This window comes from Mustela putorius, unplaced genomic scaffold (assembly GCF_011764305.1).
Source record: "Mustela putorius furo isolate JIRA1106 unplaced genomic scaffold, ASM1176430v1.1 tig00003853_pilon_pilon_pilon, whole genome shotgun sequence".
NCBI classification, from domain to species: domain Eukaryota; kingdom Metazoa; phylum Chordata; class Mammalia; order Carnivora; family Mustelidae; genus Mustela; species Mustela putorius.
Window position 1 is genome coordinate 34,356,596 of NW_025422005.1, and position 22,841 is coordinate 34,379,436.

Below are 22,841 nucleotides of genomic sequence, written 5' to 3' on the forward strand. Positions count from 1 at the left end.
TTTGTTAACATTTTGCTCCAAATGTTAATGGCAAATTCAAGGCTGTTTACAAATCTACTTAAGAGCGAGTGCATTAGTAACTAAAATTACCGATCCATTCTTTGCTGCCCCTGGAAGACAGCCGCTTCTAGAGAACATATGCCAAAGGCACCCATTATGGTGTTAAATATTGTCAGAGATGCCAGGCATTTTACTGATGAAGGTTTTGTTCCTTCTCAGAAAAGAGAAAACCTGTATGATTAGAGAAGGGTGTGCATCAAAAATAACATTGCACTTCTTTCTGGAAACAGCTTTAAATGATACATGAAGATATGTGTTGATGTATGTGCCAATGTGTGTGATTTATCCACATGTACAATTCATACCGACTAGCATGTACAGATGGTCTAGATGTGCTTGATTTAGGAATTTTTCAGCACCAGGGCGTTGTCAGGGGAGATGAAGAGAGAATGTGTTTGTGGGGGGTCACCTAGGTAGAACCTCGCCTCTGTTTGAACATCAGGCCTGCCATGAGCGGTGTGTGCAGGTGCAAACCCTTTAAAATATAGACCCCACCTAATCTACTGGATGCCTTGGCCTTCCAAAGCTCATTTGCTCAGGGAATATTGTATTTGGAGGTTTTATGATTTTTTTTTCCTTTGCTGGGCTCAGGCGCATTTCACCCGGAACGTGTAGGGACCAAAGTCAGCTACGCGTACATCACAGTAAGTTGTCTATTGATTTTCCTGAATGAAAATGGTCTGATGCTGCTGCCCACTGGCTCCTAAAGCCTCTGGTGTCTCTTGCCCGAGCATCTGTAAGCCAGAAGGATGGTGTTTCGATCACTTGGGGTTTCCCTTTTTTTCCTCCCCCTGACCTTCCTCCCCCCTCTTTTCTTCTCTTTGCTGTTTCCGCAGGTCTTAGAAGGGGATGATTCCCCAGTAATATTCCCTGCCCTGATCCAAGGTGCCACTCGGCCTCCCTCCCAGGGAAGACTGCTTCTCGTGTGACACCAGCCACAGAAAGAGACTCCGATGGACTTACACCGGGCAGCCTTCAAGATGGAGAACTCATCCTACCTCCCCAACCCGCTGGCATCCCCAGCACTGATGGTCCTGGCGTCGACGGCTGAGGCCAGCCGCGATGCTTCCATCCCTTGTCAGCAGCCACGACCCTTTGGTGTACCTGTCTCAGTAGACAAGGACGTGCATATTCCCTTCACCAACGGTTCCTACACCTTTGCCTCTATGTACCATCGGCAAGGTGGGGTGCCTGGCACTTTTGCCAATCGTGATTTTCCCCCTTCTTTACTGCACCTCCACCCTCAGTTTGCTCCCCCAAATCTAGATTGCACCCCAATCAGTATGCTGAATCATAGTGGAGTGGGGGCTTTCCGTCCCTTCGCTTCCACTGAGGACCGCGAGAGTTACCAGTCAGCCTTTACGCCGGCCAAGCGACTTAAGAACTGCCATGACACAGAGTCTCCCCACTTGCGCTTCTCAGATGCAGATGGCAAGGAATATGACTTTGGGACACAGCTGCCATCTAGCTCCCCCGGTTCACTTAAGGTTGATGATACTGGGAAGAAGATTTTTGCTGTCTCTGGCCTCATTTCGGATCGGGAAGCCTCTTCTAGCCCAGAGGATCGGAATGACAGATGTAAGTACTTTGGTGCAAGCCTTCCCTATCCCCAGCAAGCCCTGCCTCACAGTAGTGTTCAACAGGTCGGTGGCAGTTTTCATGCTCCGAGGAATAGGGAGGGCTGGCTCCTTCCCACTCAGTGGCTGCAGAGTGCTAACATTTACTTGTCTAATGTCGATGAGCATTGACAGTTCCGGGAGGACATGTTTTCCTGATGGTAGCCAGAGGCAAGTTGGCCTCCAAGCTGCCTCTCCCCAGGGCATGATTGACTTATTCTCTGGGGGCTCAGTCTGGAATGAAGAGCGGTGCCATATGTATACGGGAGCAAATGTCATTTTATTAGAAAGCATAGGTTCCTAGGATATTTGGGGGGCCTGAAGAAACTTGTCCATCCCTCCTCTCTTTGCTGTCCTCATTATATTTCTCTGATCTTGACATTATTTTTTAGCTTTTCCATTGTATCATATCCAGTGGACTCCACGTGATTTTATTTTCCCAACTCTCAGCCCTTGCCCACATCAGGCTATTTTTTCAGAGAAGGACAAAGGTGTCGTCAATCACCATAAAGCATTTCAAACAGCTGTGTTTTCCTTGCCATCGCAAGGCTAGAAAGCCAACTTCTCTTGGGATTTAACAGGTTTGCTGGATGCTTATCCTGGGGCTCACTTTTAGGACTAGACACGGTTGACCTGTGTGACTATTCCATATTTGATGTTCATAACTATTATTAATTTCTGCTTATGGAACAGCTTTCTTGTGTTCTCCCAGTGCCTCGTTGAGCTTTGGTGACCCTTGCTAATAGTTGGAACCAAGCTTTTATTTGGAACTTGTAGACCAGGAGTGCTGAACCCTGCAATCTTCTCCTCTAATAGAATCAGAGAATAATTGTGTTCTGACGCTTTTGGGCTGTGGGTAGGCAGAGCAGTTTTCTTCAAGCCTGGTGAGAATTTATGAACTGAGGGCGTTTTTCCACCCAACCCTTTGTTCTAAGATTTGCTTCATTTTATTTTCTTAAGAAAACTACATCTGAGGTTTGCTTTCCCCTTTCTTTTTTTTTTTTTTTTTTTTTTTTTGTGCTCCTGTCCTCTCCATAACCACCAACACGAATACCATTTTTTTTCTCTTCTCTTTATGATGCCGAGGAGAGTAATAGAGACATTGCAGCTCTCTCCCCTGTCGGCACTGCTTCCTCAGGCTGTCTCCTTGAATTAGGCACTGTGTTAACTTTCCTGCGCTAAAAGGCATCTGCCTAAACCCAGCGTACCTTTTCAATAAAAGTCATCATAAAATCAACCTGCCTTGTAAATCCATCGCTCTTTGGTTTTGAAATATGTTGCAAGTGTGTCTTTTATGTCAGCGTCTGTAAGCCCAAGACCTCCCCACTTCAGGGAGAAGCTGCTAGCACAAGTGCCCATGTGTTCTCTCACTTCGCTTGGGCCCCTCTTCCGTCATCTCCCCTTGTGGACAGCTGATGCATGCTTTACCATCCTGCTCTCCCAGTATACCTGCAGGACACGCTGGCGTCTTGTGCGTCTGTTGTGTTTTACTTCAGTGCAGTTTTCATTTGTCAGTGGGCAAGCCATCAAGGCCAGCTGTCATCTGACCTCTGGCTAAAGCTGGCCTGGGTGATTCTGCCCCCCTTTTTGCTCCAAATACAAGTCGAAGATGAAATCCTCTCAAACCTAACGTGCCGCCAAGTAACATCTGGAGATCAAGATTCCTTTCTTCTCTCCCAGCAGATCTGGCTGGTCTCTGTTTTTCTCTCTTTTTAGCCCAAACCTGTGTCAGACCCCCAGAGCAGGAGGAAGCTTGTTAGTCAAGTCAGAACTCATAGATGTGGCTATCCATTCCCCCTCCGAGTGTCAAAGCCATAACTCTTCTGTTTGCCTGGTTTGCATTGTGTGGTGGTGCCATTCCCCATGGAGATGGCTCCCTCACACAGGAATACGCCTGGGTGGAGAAAAATTAAATGAGTCTATCTCCCAAAGTGAAATGGAATTCTGACCTTGAAATTAATGAGATTCTGATCAGAAGGGTGAGGAAACTTCATTTCAAATTGTAGTGCTGCCGAAATGGGAACCCTTTCTCCTTTTCTTTGCTTAAAATATTCTTTCTTTCGAGAGTACTTTGTCTTCTCTTTTTTCTCTTACACAAACATAAAACCTATAGGGATGTCTATGAGCATAGGATGTTTGCACACCCACAGTATTACCTAGAGTTGCATTAGTGACTAATCTTTAACAAGAAACAAAGGTACCAAGTGAAGAGGAGCCTCTTAGCCTGTGATAGCCCTGGGTTGGGTTCCTTCCTCCTTTTCTTTCCTTAGGGGGCAGAGCAGCCTTCGAAGGATTATACTGGGGAGCGTTTGTGCTTTTGATTTTGAGTTTTTGGAAGGCGGGAGAAACATTTTTCTGTAGGGAAGGGTTGAAGAGGCACTGTGACAAAGTCGGCAGCAGCTTTCTTGGCTCCTGTCATATGCCGACGTGTGTCGGAATATTTATGGTCTGTTTTATGTAAATACATATTTAAGGGCCGTTAGAAGGCCTGATTATTCCCACTAGATGCCTTTCAGGTCCTCCCTACAGAACCGTTTTGAAATAAGTAATATTTCTCAGATAATCGAGTGACAGTGTACAAGACTGCTTCCAAAGGGAGAGCTTAAGGGGCAGCTGGGGCAGTGAGGGGGGATGGGGAGGCCAGAAGAGAGAGGATAGAAAGTGTTCCAAAGAGCAAAGTAATAGATGCAGTGACTTTTGGTCAGATTGCCAAAATTAACCAGGTATATTCTAGTTTTTTATTCTTAAAATTTAGAGTTAATTTCTGATGTGGTTGACTTATTCTTCAGTTCTCTTCTCATAAATAAATTTTTCTCATAAAATGTAAAAAAAAGTCTTAATTAAATACAACAGTAAAACTTCTAAATAGGCACTTAGCTTTAGGGGGTTTTTTCGGGGGTGGGAGCTGAACATGGGTGTGTGTGTGTGTGTGTGTGTGTGTCCTTTACTTAAAGTAGAAGTTTTATGATTGAGTTTTAGGTCAATGAAAAAATCAGTTTTACAATGGAAACACTGACAGTTTTTACTGTCGCAACCACCCCCCTGCTCACACACTGCATCCATATGCAGATATGTTCACATGTGAGCCCGTTTGAAAGAGGGGCCTGCAGACATGGTGTAACGCACACGTGTTCTTTCCTTAAATCTGGGTGCCGATAGGCTTCCTTTTGCGATTAAATATGCATTTTTGTAGACCTAAATTGTAGCTATTTGGGTAAAGTGTTGTCTCTCCTAGTAGATGATTGCCGGTTTGCTTCCCTGTTCACCTACCTGGCATCACAGGTGATTTGTGAGGTAGGTGTTGGGTTCTATGGAAAAAAGAAGCCTTGACTCGGCAGGACTGACTTATTTGCCCTGGAGAAAGGGAGAAGTGTTTTGCGAGAAGCTGTTCATGGAGGATGCGTAATTCCCCAGGAAGGGAACTGAGGTAACTCCTGTTTATTGTCACTCCCTGAACCAGTCTCCAAGGCTTCTTGTCCAGGGAAATGATGCTAAAATTTATGGACCAATTACGAAGAGTCCACGTGTGTCTTACATATGAAGTGTCTTCAGATATGTTTCCCAGGGCTTTTAAAATAAACATTTCCTCATTAAGGAAACTTTACAACAAAAGGGAAGATAAGTATTGTCTGCTGCCTTGTGCTAGAATCTATACATTTATTAGCCCCTTAGCGCCCTGGCTCTTACCATGTGCATTTCCTTGTTGTGCTCTGTTGGCCACCCCTGTGCCCAGATTCCTGCCTGGGTGACGCAGGTGTTTTTGTGTTTTGGGGTGGTGGCGGGGGGGAACCAGCCTGCCAGTCATTCTACTCCGTCAGCCCAAATTGGAGTTGGCTAGTATGCAGGCTCACCAGAGGGCTGAGAGGAACCAGAACTGTCCCAGTTGGAGCAATGACTGGCCCAGGCTTCTGATTCACCTCAGGGACGGGCACTGGGCATTGACCCTGCAGTGGCCCTGTTTCCTTGGCCCTTCCCTGTGTCAGGCAGATTCACAGGTAGGCAGGAAATCGGGTGGCTTACAGTGGATGTTCTATTTTGCTCTCATCTTTGATGTATTTGAAAAGTCTTTCTTGAGCCCTGAGTAGGAGATGGTATTTGTACCCGGAGAATGTGTCATGTATCATCGAAGACCCTGTGTCTTAACAGATCAGCTGAGCCCACATACGCCCAAGGACAGTCTGGAATGAGGAGTCCTGGCTACATCATGAGGGTGATATTAAGGGGGATTCTTCCCAAGGGCCCTGGGACTGGAGTGGGCAGGATCCTAAGCTGGGGTTTTAGGAGAATTGCTCTCACTGGGGAAGATGTTTGGGATAGTTGTCAGGTCCCCAGGCTCAACTTCTGGATTGTAGCTGGAGCAGATGACAGCAGTGGAAGGGCCAGCAGATCGCCAGGGGAGATGGGTCAGATGGCTCCTTCCATACCCACTGCCCACACGTAGCCCAGTTATCCCTCAGCTGCTCCCCGATTTCTCCGGCAGCCCCTTTTCTCCTCTCTCCAGGGGTGGAGGGCAAGAACTCCTGTAATGTGTGGTTGTTTCTGGTTGTTCACTCCCAGCACAGTCATGGAGACTCCTTTTCATGCTGCCGGGTTTAATTGTCTTGTTGGGATAAAGAAATGTTTGCACAGCTAAAGTGGGGCCGGGCTGGACGGGAGCAGTCCCTGATGGCTGCAGAGCCATCTGGCCTGGCTTGGCTTGGCTCAGCGCGCCGCTCGCCCGCCGCCCGCCCGGCGGCTGGGCTCGCTCCCGCTCTCGCTCTCTTCCCCCGTCCTCGCTCCACGCCGCGCCGCTCTGGTCGGCGGCTGCCTCCTCGCGCGGCCGGAATGCCTAATCACCATGGTGAGAAAACGGACACCGCAGCCGTCCTCCCTCCTCGCCTCGCGCCCTCCCTCCCATCAATTGTCATGCAGAAGTGATCCGGGCTGCCGTTTCCTCGCGGCCGCCAGCCAGCCCCTCGCCGCTCCCGGCAGAAGGGTGGCTGGTAATTGATCGTTTGGGGGAGGGGGCGCGGAGAGACGCGAGGCCCGGCCAGGGGAAGGAAGGACCACAGAGCGGGCACCGTTGGCCTCCTTGGAAAGGACCCCCCTGGGAAAGGACCCCCAGCCTCCGCCACCGAGATGGCTTTCAAGTGGTTTCAGAAATGTTGGCGACCTCGCCGTCGCTCGGCTGGACTCGGAGGCTGCGGGAGAACTCCGGGCGCTGCTGCCCCAGGGCCGGGCGAGACCCGCGCCGACGCCGCCGACGCCGCCGCCGCCGCCGTCGTCTGCGGCCGGGACCCGCGGGCGGGCCTGGTCCCCCACCCCCGCCCCGCCCCGCCCCGCCCTCCACGTACCGCGGCCCCAGGTCGCACTAGGAACCGAGCCCTGGGTCGGTTTCCTGTGCTGTCGTCTCAGCCGCAGAGGGAGTGTGGGGACGGGGTGAGGACAAGGGAGTGAGTGTGACTCCCCCGGGGGGGGGGGGGTACGCCCACGCGGGGGGTCGGGCTGATGGGGGACGGGGCGGGAGGTGCAGGTGAGCGCGTGGCTGTCTGAGGAGGCGAGGGGACCCCGCGCGGGCGGCCAGCGCGCGGCGAGGAGGTGGGGGGGGCGAGGGGAGGGAGGAGGGCGTGGGGGAGGGCGCGGGGGCGCGTCCAGGAGGACGGACGTGTGTACACGCGCATCTGGTGCTAGCATTTCCCTCGGCAGCCGAGGACTTTGAGGTTTCTCCTGTAGATTCGAAACGTTTCCCCGTCTCGCTTTTTAAATTTGTAAAACGTTCCAGGGAATGTTTCCCAAATCCTGGGGTTCGTGAATCCGCAGGATGGCTGGTTTTCGGGCGAGGCGAGTCTCGGTCGCCTTGGACCGTCTGAGGCTCTCAGCCAGCACAGCGGGGCTTGTTAAAGTCCGGGCAATTTCTGGAACTCTTCCCACGGGAAGTTTTCCGGGGCTGCCTTCCGGTCAGCGGCCCCAGGTTGATTATTTGGTGGCCCTTTTTTGTGTGAAAACAAAAAACACACATTGTATCCTAATAACAAAAGTTGCTCTCCGTCCCCATCCCCTTTCCTCATTAGGCAGAAGAGGAAACTGAAAAAATAGAATTATATTTTTATATTAGTTTTTCTTATTTTTAACCCTTGTTAGCTACATCCATCTGGTTAATAAATATTAGCACACATTGAAATGTATTATTTGTAAATACTCGGCAGCTGGAGTGACAATACATTTAATAGAGTTATATATTCATAATGGTTTTTCATTTTTTTAAGTCTTATTAACCACGTCCATCTGGTCAATAAATATCAGCGTCCATGTTGGAATGTACTCTTTATAAATACTTGGGATTTGGAGTGATGATACATTTTAAGTGTAAAACCCACACAATTGTAACACCAAAATTACAGTAATCTTTGGATTTGAATATTCTCTTCCAACAGTTTAACAGCATTTCCCAGTGCCATTTCCCCCCCTAACGACAGATGAACTGCAGACTTGAGGATAACTTATTGCCCTATAGCAGCTAAAATGCCTTCACGTTTAAAAAATACCATTTAAATTGTGACGTTTGTGGCTGAATAGAAACTGCAAGTCTGTGCTGTGGGTGGGAATTTGTAAATATCTCTTTCTTTGGGCAAGGAGGAGAATTTTCTGCAAAAGAACTTTCACTTATTTAGTCTCTCTCTTAGGCCTTTTCCAGGAAAAGATCCTGATTTGGGACTATGGGTTTAGGCCTGGAGAAATGATAGGCTGTGGTATGAATAAGTAAACCTGTCAGATGCTGAGTAAACAGGAGGAATTCATTCCCTTCCATTTTTTACCCAATGGGTTAGGTTTTTCTATAATCTTAAGCACAGTTTAGTTTGAGTACTAAAAAAATTTGCAGGGACATTGGTGCCAATCCCATCGACAGGTTCAGTGTTAGTTGAGTATTGAATAAATTAACGGTGGTGATTATAACCTAATTTTTCTCCCAAGTTTTCATCTGTTTGCCACTCTTTGGCATTGCACTGAGTAATATCTATTAGACTATTCTATCCCAAAGGTGTAGAGGTTGGAGAGAAGAAAAGAAGAATTTATTTACGCCTTGAGGCTTAATAATGACAAAAGTAGGTAGGAAGTTTTTCAAGAGATATGTGAAATTGCCTTTCTCAGCTATAAACGTATTGATTATTTGGGGTACCAAAAGAATCCTTCCTAGCTTAAAAAATAATTCAAAATTTCCTTTTCTCACCTAACACTCTAGGAACCTAAGATCAGAGGCTATCCCCTTCCCAAATGTTTTCTCTTCAGCATTACATCCCCTATCATGGTGTCCACAAATGCTGATCTGCTTTTGATGTGTATTTTTAAAAAAACAAGTTCCTACCCAGGTCCTGGGTGAAGCTGGAAACAGACAAGTGATGTGGAGGTTTTGTAGACACACATAACCATCTGGCCATTCAGACATTTGACTGTCAATCTTCCCTGTGGAATGTGTTCTGATTGAAGATGACCTAGAGGAAATGAAAGTTGTGTTTTTGGGGGGAAGACATGGAGCTGCATCCAGCACATTCTGTTCAGCAGACGCGGAGCTGCAGGAAAGTCTAGAGCTGTATGTGTAAGGAAGGGACCTTTTGGTACAGTCTCATGAGAAATCAAGCCCAGTAAGCCTGAGTGTGACTCACCAGATGAGGGTTGTCTTTTTCCACTGAAATTCATTTGCAGGCTGAGACTTATGGCTTTGCATCCATCTTAGAGCAGCAGACAGTGCGAAAGCTGTAGGGAGGGGGCAAGGCCAGTCCTGGACAGATCTTTGCTTTATTTTCAGGTGTATGACTCCCCTTTAGGTGCCAGCTAATCCTAGAGTGCTCTCATTTGGTCTTTGCTTTTTGGAGTGTGACTTACACCAAGTCAGAGTGGCCTAGCAGAATAAATACCTGTGAGAGGAATAAATGTTGCATTTACCCTTTTGGAGCCTCAACTTGAAAATGTTTTAGATCAAAGGTAGGAAGACAGTATAACACAGTAGTTAGGAGGGTAGCCTCTGGAGTAAGATCCTGACCCTCTAACTTACTTACTCAGTGATCTTAGGCAAATTACCTGACCTTTCTGGGCCTCGGTATTCTCACCTGTAAAATGGGAATTTTGCCTTTGCTGTTGTGAAGGTCTGAATGAGATTAAACACACAGCTAATGCTTGGAACAGTACCTCAGACATACTAAGCATTCAATACCTAATGACTTATTTCAAGGATAATCTGGTGGTATAATCTTCATGGTTAGAAGCACTGATGCAGCCAAACACAGGGTCATTAACAACTGGCATGTATGTAGGATCCTTTCACACATTCGTGCCTTATGGCAATATGGAAAAAGGAGAGAGAAAGTCTCAGAGCCCTTTTCTGCAATACCCAGCTGCTTCACCTCCCTTCATTATTACCCATCCACCATGATTAGCCCCGGTGGCCCTCTGACCTCTTTCTCCCTTCATTTTATTTAGAAGCAAGGCAATATTAGAGTTAAAGAAACCCAGTCTGAGTCAGGAAGCGACTTGACCAGGGTTAGTTAGTTATCAAGGCAGTGGCCCAGGTCAGAGAAGCCAGATTTCATCATATTTTCTTATTCTGGAACTTTGTATTATCAGATATCATTTGAAACAAATGGACCATTAGAATTTGTTTGTGGTAGAGATTTGAGCTATATGTAATCAGATTTTCTGTAATGGTATTTGACTAGTATTAGAATGCATAGCCCCAGAGTTTCTAGTATGTCCCTAGATTTTAAGTTATACAGGCAATTTTACCCTCTTGCCTATGTGAGAGAAATCTGTGAACCTTCCCCCATCTGTGTGTGTCACAGTCCCACAGCATGATGGATTGTCTCTGCTTGGGGGAGGCTTAGGACGGGGCTTGAAGGGGGCTTGTAGGTCAGGAGAGAAATACAGCAGCAGGACTGAGCTGGGAGAGCTGCTGGGGCGGGATTAGTAGGGGAAGGGGAGGGCAGGGTTGGGCGGGGATAGGCCTCTTCCATGGTGTCTGTGTGCATTTTCCTAGGAGTATAAGAGGGCTGTCCATTACCCTGAGTGCACAAATAAACTCAGTGTTTTCTTCTTTGTAGAAAGAAGGCCCCATGGGGCTTGGGAATATCAGAGAATGATTCTGCACGTCAGTGGGAGAGGTGGAGAGTAGGGGGATGGGAGTGGGCAAGACTGACCTGCCTCAGGACCTTGGATTTGAGTCTATTATTTAAATATAGTGGCTTGGATTTGAAAAGTCTCCTGTTCACATACATATGTAGCAGAAATAGCCATTGGCGGCCAGTTGAGGCCGACACCTCAATCCTTGTCAGGTCCTTCATGACTCTGTTGCACAGAAGGGGTTCAGGTCCCTGTTGGTGGTGAAGAGCACCCACTTCTCCTCTCACGCTACCCCCAGTTCTTAGGTAGGAAGGGAAAAGCTCAACCATTCTTAATTTTGAGTTGTTAAAGAAGGGGGGAAAGTCTGAGATTTAGGTCCCAATGCCAAAGTCAAGGGAAGGGAGGAATTCCAGAAAAGAGAAGAGTTGCACCCAAGAGGTGGATAGGAAGGTGAAGGCAGTGGTGCATGCTGAGGTAAAGAATCAGCGGGGACTGCAGTTAGAGCCTAGGCTTTGCCTTCCTTCCTGAGCAGTAAAATTTAAAAAAAAAAAAAAAAAAAAATCCTTAGAACAACAAAAGTCTGGACGCATGGGCTTCCTTCCTGACAGGCCAACCTGGTGGGGCTTCATTCAGCCTGAGCAGCAGTCAAGGCTGATTTACTGGTAAGAGATCCCAGACAGACGTTTGGGCTTAACCCTTTCCTAACTGTAGCGATGCCTCATTGCCAGAGCTGCCCTCTTCTTCCAACTTCCTACCACAGTGTGAGTAGCTTCTTACTGTCACTTGTTTTTTATTTAAAGAGGGTCCTTGCTGTTGAAGGGCCTGATACCCTCTTCATGAGAAAGCTGGGTCTAGGAGAAGTTGGGTGACTTGAAAGATCTTACCATCAAGTCTGTGACAGGGCTGGCGTTGTGGCTTACGGCTGATTTAACTCTCAGGTTCTTAGTGATATTATATTGACTTTGGAGCATTATATTCATCCTTTGGTCGTGGAAGTGCCTCCTGGAGTCTGTATTGGGGTGATCCTGTGAGCCTCAGCTCTGCCTCCATACTGTGCTGGCCCCACAGAAGGAACACTGCTGCTTATTTTAGGTGTTTATTGGTGTATTATGGATAAAACTGGCAGAGTACATGAGGCATGATTCAGTTTCCATCTTGCTAATATGATGCACTCATTAATTCATGTAATTATTCAATCAGTATTTACTAAGTACCTGCATTGTTCCAGGCATTATGCTAAGCACTGGGAATACAATGATGAGCAAGGCAGATTATATACAGCCCCTGCCTTACTGTAGCTTAAAGTTTAGCAAGCAATTGCCGGATGTTGTGAAAAGTACAATAGGGGAAGTATAAAATGCCACGGGATTAGAAGCTGGAGCACCTAATCTTGTCTGTGAATGTGGATAACTTTCTGGAGCGAGTGACCTTTAAGCTGATATCTGGACATCAAGAAGGAATTACTTTATTCAAAGGGGCTAGGTGTGGCAGTTTGCCTTTATGGACAAACTATAGCATCTGAGAGTGGAAAGAAAGAACTCCAGAGTTGCCAAGGACTGCTTATGATAAAGCAAAAATAGAATTTCTGTCTGCCAGGACCTGAGGCATGACCTTGGATCTCTATAGTACTTCATCCCATAGGCAAGTGTTCCTGAGAACATTCCTTTAATGCTTATATACTTCTGAAGCCGAACATCATATAGGGTCTTGTTTTTAAAGTAACTTTCTCTTGTTTTGTCTGTTTTGTTGAAGTATAGTTAACATGGAGTAGTAGAGGGAGGAGATAACTAACATAGAGTAGTAGAAACATTGGTTTCAGGCATACAGTATAATGATCCAGCAATTCTGTACATTACTCAGTGCTCATCAAGATAAGTGTCCTTTTAATCCCCTTCACCTGTTCCACCCATCCCCCCACTCTCCTCCCCTCTGGCAGCCACTAGTTTATTCTCTGTATTTAAGAGTCTGTTTGGGGTGCCTGGGTGGCTCAGTTGGTTAAGCAACTGCCTTTGGCTCAGGTCATGATCCTGGAGTCCTGGGATAGAGTCCCACATTGGGCTCCCTGCTCAGCAGGGAGTCTGCTTCTCCTTCTGACCTCTCCTTTCTCATGCTCTCTCTCAAATAAATAAGAAAAATCTTTTTTTTTAAGATTTTATTTATTTATTTGACAGAGACCACAAGTAGGCAGAGAGGCAGGCAGAGAGAGAGGAAGGGAAGCAGGCTCCCTGCTGAGCAGAGAGCCTGATGCAGATGCAGGGCTTAATCCTAGGACCCTGGGATCATGACCTGAACCGAAGACAGAGGCTTTAACCCACTGAGCCATCCAGGTGCCCCAAATAAAAAAAAAAATCTTTAAAAATAAAAAAAAGGAGTCTTTTTTTCTCTCTTTTTTTCCTTTGTTTTGTTTCTTGAACTCCACATATGAGTGTTCTGACTTAACATTATACCCTCTAGGTCCCTCCATGTTGCTGCACATGGCAAGATCTCATTCTTTTTTATGGCTGAGTTATATTCCATTGTATATATATGTGGCCACATCTTCTTTGTCCATACATCTAGGATGGACACTTGGGCTGCTTCCATATCTTGGCTATTGTAAATAATGGTGCAATAAACATAGGGGTGCATATATCTGTTTGAACTAGTGTTTTCATTTTTGGGGGGTAAATACCCACTATTGAAATTCCTGGATCCTACAGTAATTCTAGTTTTAATTTTTTGAAATACTCTATAGTGTTTTCCACAGTGGCTGTGCCAATTCGTATTCCTACCAGCCCTGCACTTTTCCTCTACATCGTCGCCAACACTTGTTACTTTCTGTGGTTTTGATTGTAGCCTTTTGACAGGTGTAAGGTAGTATCTCACTGTGGTTTTGATTTGCATTACCCTGATGATTAGTGTTGAGAATCTTATCATGTGTCCGTTGGCCATCTGTATGTCATCTTTGGAAAAAGTCTGTTTGGGTGCTTTGCCCATTTTTAATTGGATTATTTGTGGTTTTGTATTGAGTTGTATAAATTCTTGACATATTTTGGATATTAACCCCTTATCAGATACATCACTTGCATGTATCTTCTCCCATTCAGTAGGTAGCCATTTTTTCGTTTTCCTTAAGTATTAAAAAACAAAACAAAAGTAACTTTCTAAAGATAAGTCACTATAAAATACTTTGTAATGACATATGATATCTTAAGACCCGTGAATACCCAGAACCATGCTTGATACAAAGTACTTAGGAAATATTTGTTGAATATGGAAGACCATTACCCTTGGGGATGTTTCGGGGGCTAGATCAAGGGCCCTGGTCTTTTTACTCAAGTTGATGCTCAGCTGTATACTCTCCTTGCACAGAGATCCGATAAGCCTGAAGGTCTAAAGTCCTCCCTGACCGTTAAACTAAGCCACACAGCACCCAGGATTCTTGGCAGGATTTCTTGGCAAAGTTTCCTATGGGAGGTGCTTTGTTCAGGCGTGACTTTCATGAGGGAGGTTAGGCATGTAGTGCCAAGACTATTGAAGAAGGAAAAAAAGAAAGCAAGGCAAACCGTTGTTCCAGGCTGGCACACGTAGGCATACTAAAAACAGTTCCCTCCAGCCAGGGCCTCGGTTCTCTGCCATCCCTGTTGTGGTTTTCCTTCCCCTGGCCTCTTATCGTGGTCATCACTCAACAGCCACAGCATTTCCTGTAGAGCTCGGTGCTCAGGGCTGTTTGCAGAGGAGTCAAAAAAGTAGATGATACTTCCTCTTCTTGTGGGCCTATGGTGAAGGTGAGTGGTTAGGATGTATATATGAAAAAAGAGATGATGATATAAAATAACAGACAGCAGGGGCTCTGGGATCTCAGGGGGAGTCATTCCCACAGGTGGGCTTCTTAAAATGTGATTTAAGGACCACCAGCTTCCCTACCACTAGTGGGGGGGTGCAGATTTTGGGGTGGGGTGGGGGATTATTACCTATAATGTATATTCCCAGGCCTTCTAATCAGACCTTCTAATCAGAATCACAGGGAATGTGACCTGGAAATCTGTATATTTAGCAAGCAGGCCATTCTTAGATTCCTTAAAGTGTATGAGTCACTCACCAAGGCTAAGAGTCTCAGAGGGAAAATCTCACCAAGGAGTACAGCTTTGGAGGAAGGCGAGTCAGTATGGGCAAGCAGAGGGGAAGAGCTGGGCTTCCACCCAGAAGCCTGGAGTGGTAAGAGTGAAGATGCAGCCTCCGCTTAAGACAGTGTCTTTCTTCTCCAGTCTCCTGTTATGGGTGGGATCTGTCCAACTGCCTCTAGTTGCCCCCTTGGCCCTTGCTCCTCCTTGGGTTGTTTCCCTTTTCTTCCCTTATTGCTGACCGGCTGATGGTACGTGCTCAGACCGCCCCTTTCTTGGTGCAGTATAGTAGCTGTAAGGTGGCCCAGTGGAGGGGCTCGCGGTGCTTAGCCAGATGTGAGAGAGCCAGTGCGCGCTCTGGTACTCCTTGGGCTCCAGCCAGCTGGGCTGCTCACTGCTGTTATACTGCCGAGTTGGGGTTAGAGAGGGGTTTTGCCAGCCTCCTCTCTCTTCTTCCCCAGCCCTTAAGCTTTCTTCTTATGCTAAAATGCTCATTTGTAAAGAAATAAGGGTTCGTGGTGGGTCAGAGGCTGAATTAGTCACCAGTACCTGCAGATTGGCTTTCTGCTGCAAGCTTTAACCCTTGTGGGCACAGCTGCGGGTGGATGGAAGGTTCAGCGAACCGCGAGCTTCAGGTGGTTCAGGCACCTGCACACGAACCCATGCTCTCGTCTATTTTGCTCATGAACTCGGAGGGGGTGTCCCTTTCTGGACCTACTCTCCCCTTTTAAAACACTCCTCACACCGTATTGTAATTATTTGCCTAATTGCCCCTCCTCCACGAGCCCAGGTCTGTCTTCTTATGTGACTCTACCCAGTGTTTCTCCTCCTTTAGCACCTGGCTCAGTATTAAATATTTGTTGTGAGAATACGGGAACGCAGGGTCCCTGTTTCCTCGACTGAGTTATGCTGAGCGTTGCCAGCTGGCTCTACCCGCTTTGACATAGTCTGAAGGACCATGCGGGATCCACCGCTGGGCTGGGCAGCCCCTGGCACATGGACAAGTGGGAAGTGATGACTAGAAATAGAGGCTTTGGAAACAGCTCAGCGACAGGCCAAGAGCCCAGAGCCAGAAGCTCCAGCTTCTCATTTACAAGCTGTGTACCTTTGGGTCCGTCCATCTCTCTGAGCCCCAGAGCCTCATATATACAATGAAAGGCGGCAAACAATCCTCGCCCTCCTTTACAGGGTTGTTGAATCAGGAAAGAGAACACAGATGTGTTTTGTCATCCAAAAGTTACCGTATAAATGGCATACGAGCACACAGACCACAGATAACGTGTACCCATACCTGGTATAACGCGTTCTTCCCCTTCTGGGAGCATCTGTCTAAGGAGCAGCATGGTCTTGGGGGAGTAAAGCGGTTTATGAAATACCTGAGTGTTCAACCTAGAGGGAGCCCTCCTACCTGCAGTTCCACCCTTGCAGCCGGACTCCACGAGAGCGGCTGCGGTCCCCTCCACGGGCTGGGCTGAAGCATTATTTTCCCAGGGGGTTTGGGACAAAAGTTTTGTACTCTTTGTGGATGCAAGTTGGCAGGCTAATTTCTGTATGGATCCGTGACATCTGAGCTGAAATATTATTTTGCCGGATTCCCACAGAAACGAATTCACCCTCTGCCTTTCTTCTCAGCAAAGTTCAGAGCACCTTTCTTTTTCCAATTCCCGGGGCCGTGACTCTATTCCTATTTTGGGGAGGGAAATATTTTGACTTAGAGGCAGAATGCCTTGGCCAAAGGATTGATAGGCAGAATGGAGGTGAAGAGGGCTTTCTGCCCTGGAGACCTTGCTTGGGCCGCAAGAACAACCAGGCTCTACAGGCCTGTAGGACAAGGTGAAGAGGGCTATCAGATTTGGAAGGATTTGGAAGGGCTTGCCCCTCAGGCGAGATCTTTAGAAGTCAGAGCTGAGCCAGGAGGATTGGGAAAGAGCAAGCATTTGAGAAAGGCTTTACTTGTGCGGTAAACTTCATTGTGTGATTATTTAATAGACCATTAACAAGCAGATTCATTAACAAGATCTTAATTAACAAGTTCCAGGGTTATTCCTCCAACTTCCCAGGGGAACTGTTCTCCTCCTATTTAGTCCCAGAGACTTCCTATCCTCCTTAAACTAACCATACCAGACGCATTTAAATTCAGTCTTTTTATTGCAAGAGAAATGACTGCGGGCAAAGACAGACACACTGCACTGCTCCTAATAAGAAGAGCTAACACCTTTCGAGTGCTTTCCATGAGTTAGACACGGTTCTGAGTGCTTTATAAGTACTTGTGTGTTTAGTCCTCATAAAGTCCCTTTGAGATCGATATTGTTATCATGTCCATTTTACAGATGAGGAAACCGAGGCCCAGAGCATTTAAGCACATACCCACTGTCACAAAAGCAAGGGATAGCAGAGGTGAGATTCAGAAGCAGGAAGTTTGGCTGCGGAGCCAATGGGAAGGAGGAAAACTCCAGGAGAGGAAAGACTGTGGGTCAGATTCGTGAGGTAATAAGAATAATACTTGTATCTGTTCATGGTGCAACAGATACTTCTTGATACCTCGTGTCTGCATGCCAGGGCGTGTCCACACTGGAAGAAATTGTAGGACTCCTTTGTAGTGAAGCAGCCCTTAGGCGAGGTCTCTTTTGGCCCTCACAGGCCTCTCTCTTGCCCTACCTGCTTGCTCTGTGAGTTCCTTGAGGTAGGAATGGTGTCTTACTCATCTCTGTTCTCAGTCCCTAATGTGTTGCCTGGAACTTTCTAGTTATGATCTCAAACAAAACAAAACAAAAACGAGTCTGTCAGATATACCCCAACATGGGAGAGGGGGCAGATGGTTTTAGCATCTGCTAACTCCTCATGCTGTCTGTGGGCCAGAGCCTGCCAGTGGGGAACTCTGCACTTTACAGACAGAGCCATTCAAAGAGAGCTAGCTCTGAGACAGGCCAGACATGTGTGGTCTTTCTGTGCCTCAGTTTCCTCAGGGTAAAGTAGGACTTGCACTAATACCAGTCTCCTAGGGTTGTTAGGAGGTAAGAGAGTTCATATAAGATGCAAATAAACTCCCAAGAGTAGTTCCTGGCACAAAGTAGACCCTTAATACATGTTGGGTTTCATCGTCGCTATCACAAGGACTCTGTCACAGTTTTGAAGTCTCTTGGACCAGGCCTTTCCCTCACCTGCCTCTATTCTTGTTTGGGGTTTTTTCTTCTTCTTCTTCTTTTTTTTTTTTTTTTCAAATTTTTATTTAAATTCTAGTTCGCCCCAGCTTCTATTCTTGATTACATTATAGAGGCAGTGACTGATGAGCCCTGATCTCTTACGATTTTGTGCAGTCTGTGACAGCTCTTTCTATAGCTGAAAAAAATTCCCGACTGACGTTAAGGAGCTGGTCCCTATAATGTTGTCTTGCCTTCTTGGCTCCAGTTACATGGAGATTGGAGCAAGGAGACTACACCTTATCTGATGATCTCTCCTTTTAACTACCTTAACTGACATAGGGTGGAAATAACCAGAATTCCACGCTAAACTCCTACCAGGGGAAGGACAGGGAGCCATCAGGACTTCATTTGGGAATTAAGGGTTTGGTGAGTCTTGTTCTTGGCCTCTTCCTTGGCAGCCTTTCAGAGAGCAAGCTTGTGGACTCTGCCAGCTGTGTTGGGGAGAAAGATAAGGAAGCGGCAGAATGCCTGAAATCATTGGGAAATGTGACCTAGGAAAGAACTGTTGTAGGTGGCTTTATTTTGCTTGTCCTCTGATTACTTACGTGGAGCTTACGTGAAGCTGTGTTCTCCCCTTTAGCCTAAGAAAACAATTACTTCTTCTCTATCCAGATTCTAGTCCCTTTTGTACATTCTGTAAATACCTGTCTCCTCAGTCTCAACCTGAAGACCTACAAGAGCGCCCTTTCTCACGCTGGCTACTTTTGCTCCCACTCCAGGATCCACCCGCTGCCCCATCATCTTTCATTAACGATAGATGCTTATAAACCCCCAAACTGGCCTCCCTCCTCCCAACTTACTATCCTTGTGTTCTTCCTGAGTCGCTTGCTTGGCCATAATATCACTTTCTTTAGCAGCATTCTAACTTCTAAGAAGCTTAATAGGCAAGGAGATTGTGGGGTCTTTGACTTTCTCTGAGCCTCAGCCTTAAGTGGTTTTATTCTATTAAGCTGATTCTTGGTGGTGGATAGAGCTTTGCTGGATAAGAAGTTGGGGATGAAGAGGGGGTTGCAGTTTGAGGAATAGGATCCTTTCACTCCCTCTTTACTGTTCCCCACCCTCAAACCCATTCCTGCACTAGGATCCTGTTTTTAGAGCTCAGGAATGAAGGGGGTGGTGATAGATCCAAAGTAAAGAACTTTTCTTTGAGGACTTAAGAAGTTGGCTTTTTTTTTTTTTTTTTTTTTTTTTAAGCTCTGCTTTGCCTCCTTACCTCTACTCTTCCTGCCCATTTGTTCTTCTTCTTCAGTCAGCCACTTTGGGATTTTCCCTTTGTTTCCTTCCCTCCTTTTGCCTCCTCTCCAATTCTAGCTACCAAAAGAGAAAAAAAAAAAAAAAAGGAGCAATGAATAAAAATTACGAACTGTTGATTTAAAGAGAGGAAATCCAGGTGTGGAATGTAGAAGAAAAAATAACAGATTCAATTCTAACAGAGGAAATAATGCGGAATTCTTCTCAGTGTTCTTTTTCACCAAGATTCCTTCTGATATTTTGGCCCAGATGAAAGATCTTCGGGTTTCCCTATTAACATTCTCTCTCGGTTCAGAAGGGCCAGCAGGTTGGGAGAGCAGGGCAGGGGAACTGTTTTTTTTTTGTTGTTGTTGTTGTTGCTGAATCATGGGGAGCTGCAGAAAACTATAATGGAAATTTGTGAGCAGGAAAAAGCAAGGTGGCTAGAGAAGTGGGGAAGAAACCAAGAGTGTAAGTGTAGACAAAGGTGCAGCGAGACAGGTGAAGGGAGGGTTAAGAGGTAAAGACTTCTAGTTAGAAAATAAGTAAGTCAGAGAGGTTAAAAGTGAAACATAGGGAATATAGTCAATAATATTGTAAGAAGGTTAGATGGTGACAGGTGATGACTGCACCTATCATGGCGAACCTTTTGTCATGGAGAGAATTGTGGAATCACTATGCTATGCCCTGAAACTAGTATAATATTGTATGTTAACTAGATACTTGAATAATAAAATTTTTTTAAAAAAGGTCCAAGACAGCCTTCTCAGAGAGGGCAGGAAGAAAATCAAAAGTAACCAGAAAGCTAAAAAGAGGGAAAGAATACTTGAAGGTGGAGGTGGGAAGACGATGGAACATTTGAAACATCTCAGGGAATCACGGACAATTTGTTTCATAGTGTACCCATGTTGATGAAGGTGCTGGGACACAGGGCCTTGTACATAGTTGATGGGATTGTAAAATGCCATAATCTCTTTGGAAGGCAATTTGGCAGTATCTATGAAACTTTTTTTAAAAAATATTTTACTTATTTATTTGACAGGGATCACAAGTAGGCAGAGAGGCAGGCAGAGAGAGAGGGAGAAACAGACTCCCTGCCGAGCAGAGAGCCTGATGTGGGGCTCGATCCCAGGACCCTGGGATCATGACCTGAGCCAAAGGCAGAGGCTTTAACCCACTGAGCCACCCAGGCGCCCCTATGAAACTTTTATTTTTTTTTTTATTTATTTTTTTTTTTTAAAGATTTTATTTATCTATTTGACAGAGAGAGATCACAAGTAGGCAGAGAGGCAGGCAGAGAGAGAGAGAGGAGGAAGCAGGCTCCCTGCTGAGCAGAGAGCCTGATGCGGGACTCGATCCCAGGACCCTGAGATCATGACCTGAGCCGAAGGCAGCGGCTCAACCCACTGAGCCACCCAGGCGCCCCTGAAACTTTTAAATGCAAATATCTTTTGATGCAGTTCAACTGTAGGAATTTATCCTACATGTATTTGGTCAAGTGCATAAGGATATATGTACTTTATAATATTGTTTGTAATTTGAAAAAACAGAAACAACCTAAATGTACATTGATGGGGGAAAGAAAAGTACATTGATAGGGAATTGGTAAATTATGACACATCTATGTAACAGAAGACTAAATAGTGGCTTTAAAAAGTAAGTTAGGACCATAGGTTCTTATATGCAAAACTAGGTACAGAGAAGTATATGACCTCTTTGTATAGAAAAGAAGATACATACATATATGTCTTTATACACATATATAACTTTTGGAAGGGGACAAAGGGGGTTGTTAACAGTAGTTTTATTTGGGGAGTATAACTGGGAAGGAAAGTTGAAATAATACTTTTTATTGTATGCTCTTCTGCAGTATTTGAATAGGTAATATGTGTACGTACTGTTTTTTATAATAAAAATCTAGTTTATGATTTAATACATAGTTTGGAGGTACTAGAATTGAAAAAGGACATTAGGTGAAAAGTAAAGAAATCTGAATAAAATATGAACTTGAGTTAGTAATAGTGTGTCAGCATTGGCTCATTAGTTATAACAAATGTACCATACTAAAAATAAGATGTTAATAATAGGGGAAACTGGGTGTGAGGATATGGGAACTGTCTGTACTATCTTTGCAATTTTTCTGTAAATCTAAAAACTTCTAAAAAGTTTATTTTAGAAAGACAATTTGGGTGTGCCTGGATGGCTCGGTTGGCTAACTGTCCAACTTGATCTGAGCTCAGGTCTTGAACTGAGGGTTGTGAGTTCAAGCCCTGTGTTGGGCTCTACTTTAATAAAAAGACAATTAGGGACACCTGGGTGGCTCAGTGGGTTAAAGCCTCTGCCTTCGGCTCAGGTCATGATCCCACGGTCCTAGGATCGAGCCCCGCATCGGGCTCTCTTTGCAGCAGGGAGCCTGCTTCCCCCTCTGTTCCTGTCTCTCTGCCTACTTGTGATCTCTCTCTGTCAAATAAATTAATAAAATCTTAAAAAAAAGAGACAATTAAGAAAAAAAGATAATTTGGAAGACTATATTATGTGAAAGGCCCATGACTAGCATTTAAAGATTGAATCTTAGAGAGATGATTTGATAAAGCTGGATGATTTCTCTAGTTCTAGAACTCATTACTGATTGGTACCATTTCTTGCAAATGCCTAGTGGAATGGGATGGATAGTCACAATTGCTGCAAATTTGTCTGATTTTATTGTTGGTGTTATTTACAAACTTAATTTTCTTTTCTGAATTAGTTTAAAAAAAGGTTAATTAACTGATGGTTATTTCCGCTTCACCATCCGAAAAGTACAGGCTGGTCCAGAAGCTACCTAGTGAAGGGAGTTTATTTATTTATTTTTAAAAGATTTTTAATTTATTGATTTGACAGACAGAGAGCACAAGTAGGCAGAGAGACAGGCAGAGAAAGAGGGAGAAGCAGGCTCCCCGCTGAGCAGAGAGCCCGATGTGGGGGGTCGATCCCAGGACCCTGGGATCATGACCCAAGCGGAAGGCAGAGGCTTAACCCACTGAGCCACCCAGGGGCCCCTAGTGCCTAGTGAAGGGAGTTTAAAAATGAAAAGAGACTTAAAGGTGGTCAAATGCTTGCTACTTTCTTTGAGTGAGTGAGATGGGGTAGATAGAGAGCAGATGGGAGGATTAAGTTGTATTCTATGTAAGCAGTTCTGTTTGTGGTCATTTATATGAGATTTAGCACAATAGCCAACTAGGAGCTAGGAACAGACCAGAAGACTCTATCCCGAAGCCATCCTCCAAGTGGCCTCTCTTCCCTTCTCATGCACTGGTCAGGGCTCCTGACAGCCATTGGCTGAGTTCTTTGCTGGAGTAGGGTCTAAAGATAACAGACCTGCCATTGGCTTAATATGATATGTGCTTTTCTATCTTTCTGCCTCTTACATTAAGAAATGGTTAAGACCAAAGATAAGAATTTTCCCTTTGAGCTAACTCACATGCCAGCTAGAGGAAAACAGACTTGATTTTTACCTTTCCATGTAGTGAAGGGAGATCTCTAGGCCGTACTCTGGGTTG

The 22,841-nt window shown here is 45.6% G+C and overlaps 1 protein-coding gene across 4 annotated transcripts in view; it reads left to right on the top strand.

The window, feature by feature from the left end:
• Positions 1 to 896: 896 nt before the first annotated feature.
• RNF220 (ring finger protein 220) overlaps positions 897 to 22,841 on the top strand; it is a 218,326-nt gene continuing 196,381 nt past the window's right edge. For all 4 annotated transcript variants that reach the window (XM_013044558.2, XM_013044567.2, XM_013044571.2 and 1 more), the window contains exon 1: positions 897 to 1,638. In XM_013044558.2, the coding sequence (XP_012900012.1) occupies positions 1,014 to 1,638 (625 nt within the window). In that variant the 5' untranslated portion in view covers positions 897 to 1,013. The remainder of the gene's footprint in view (positions 1,639 to 22,841) is intronic.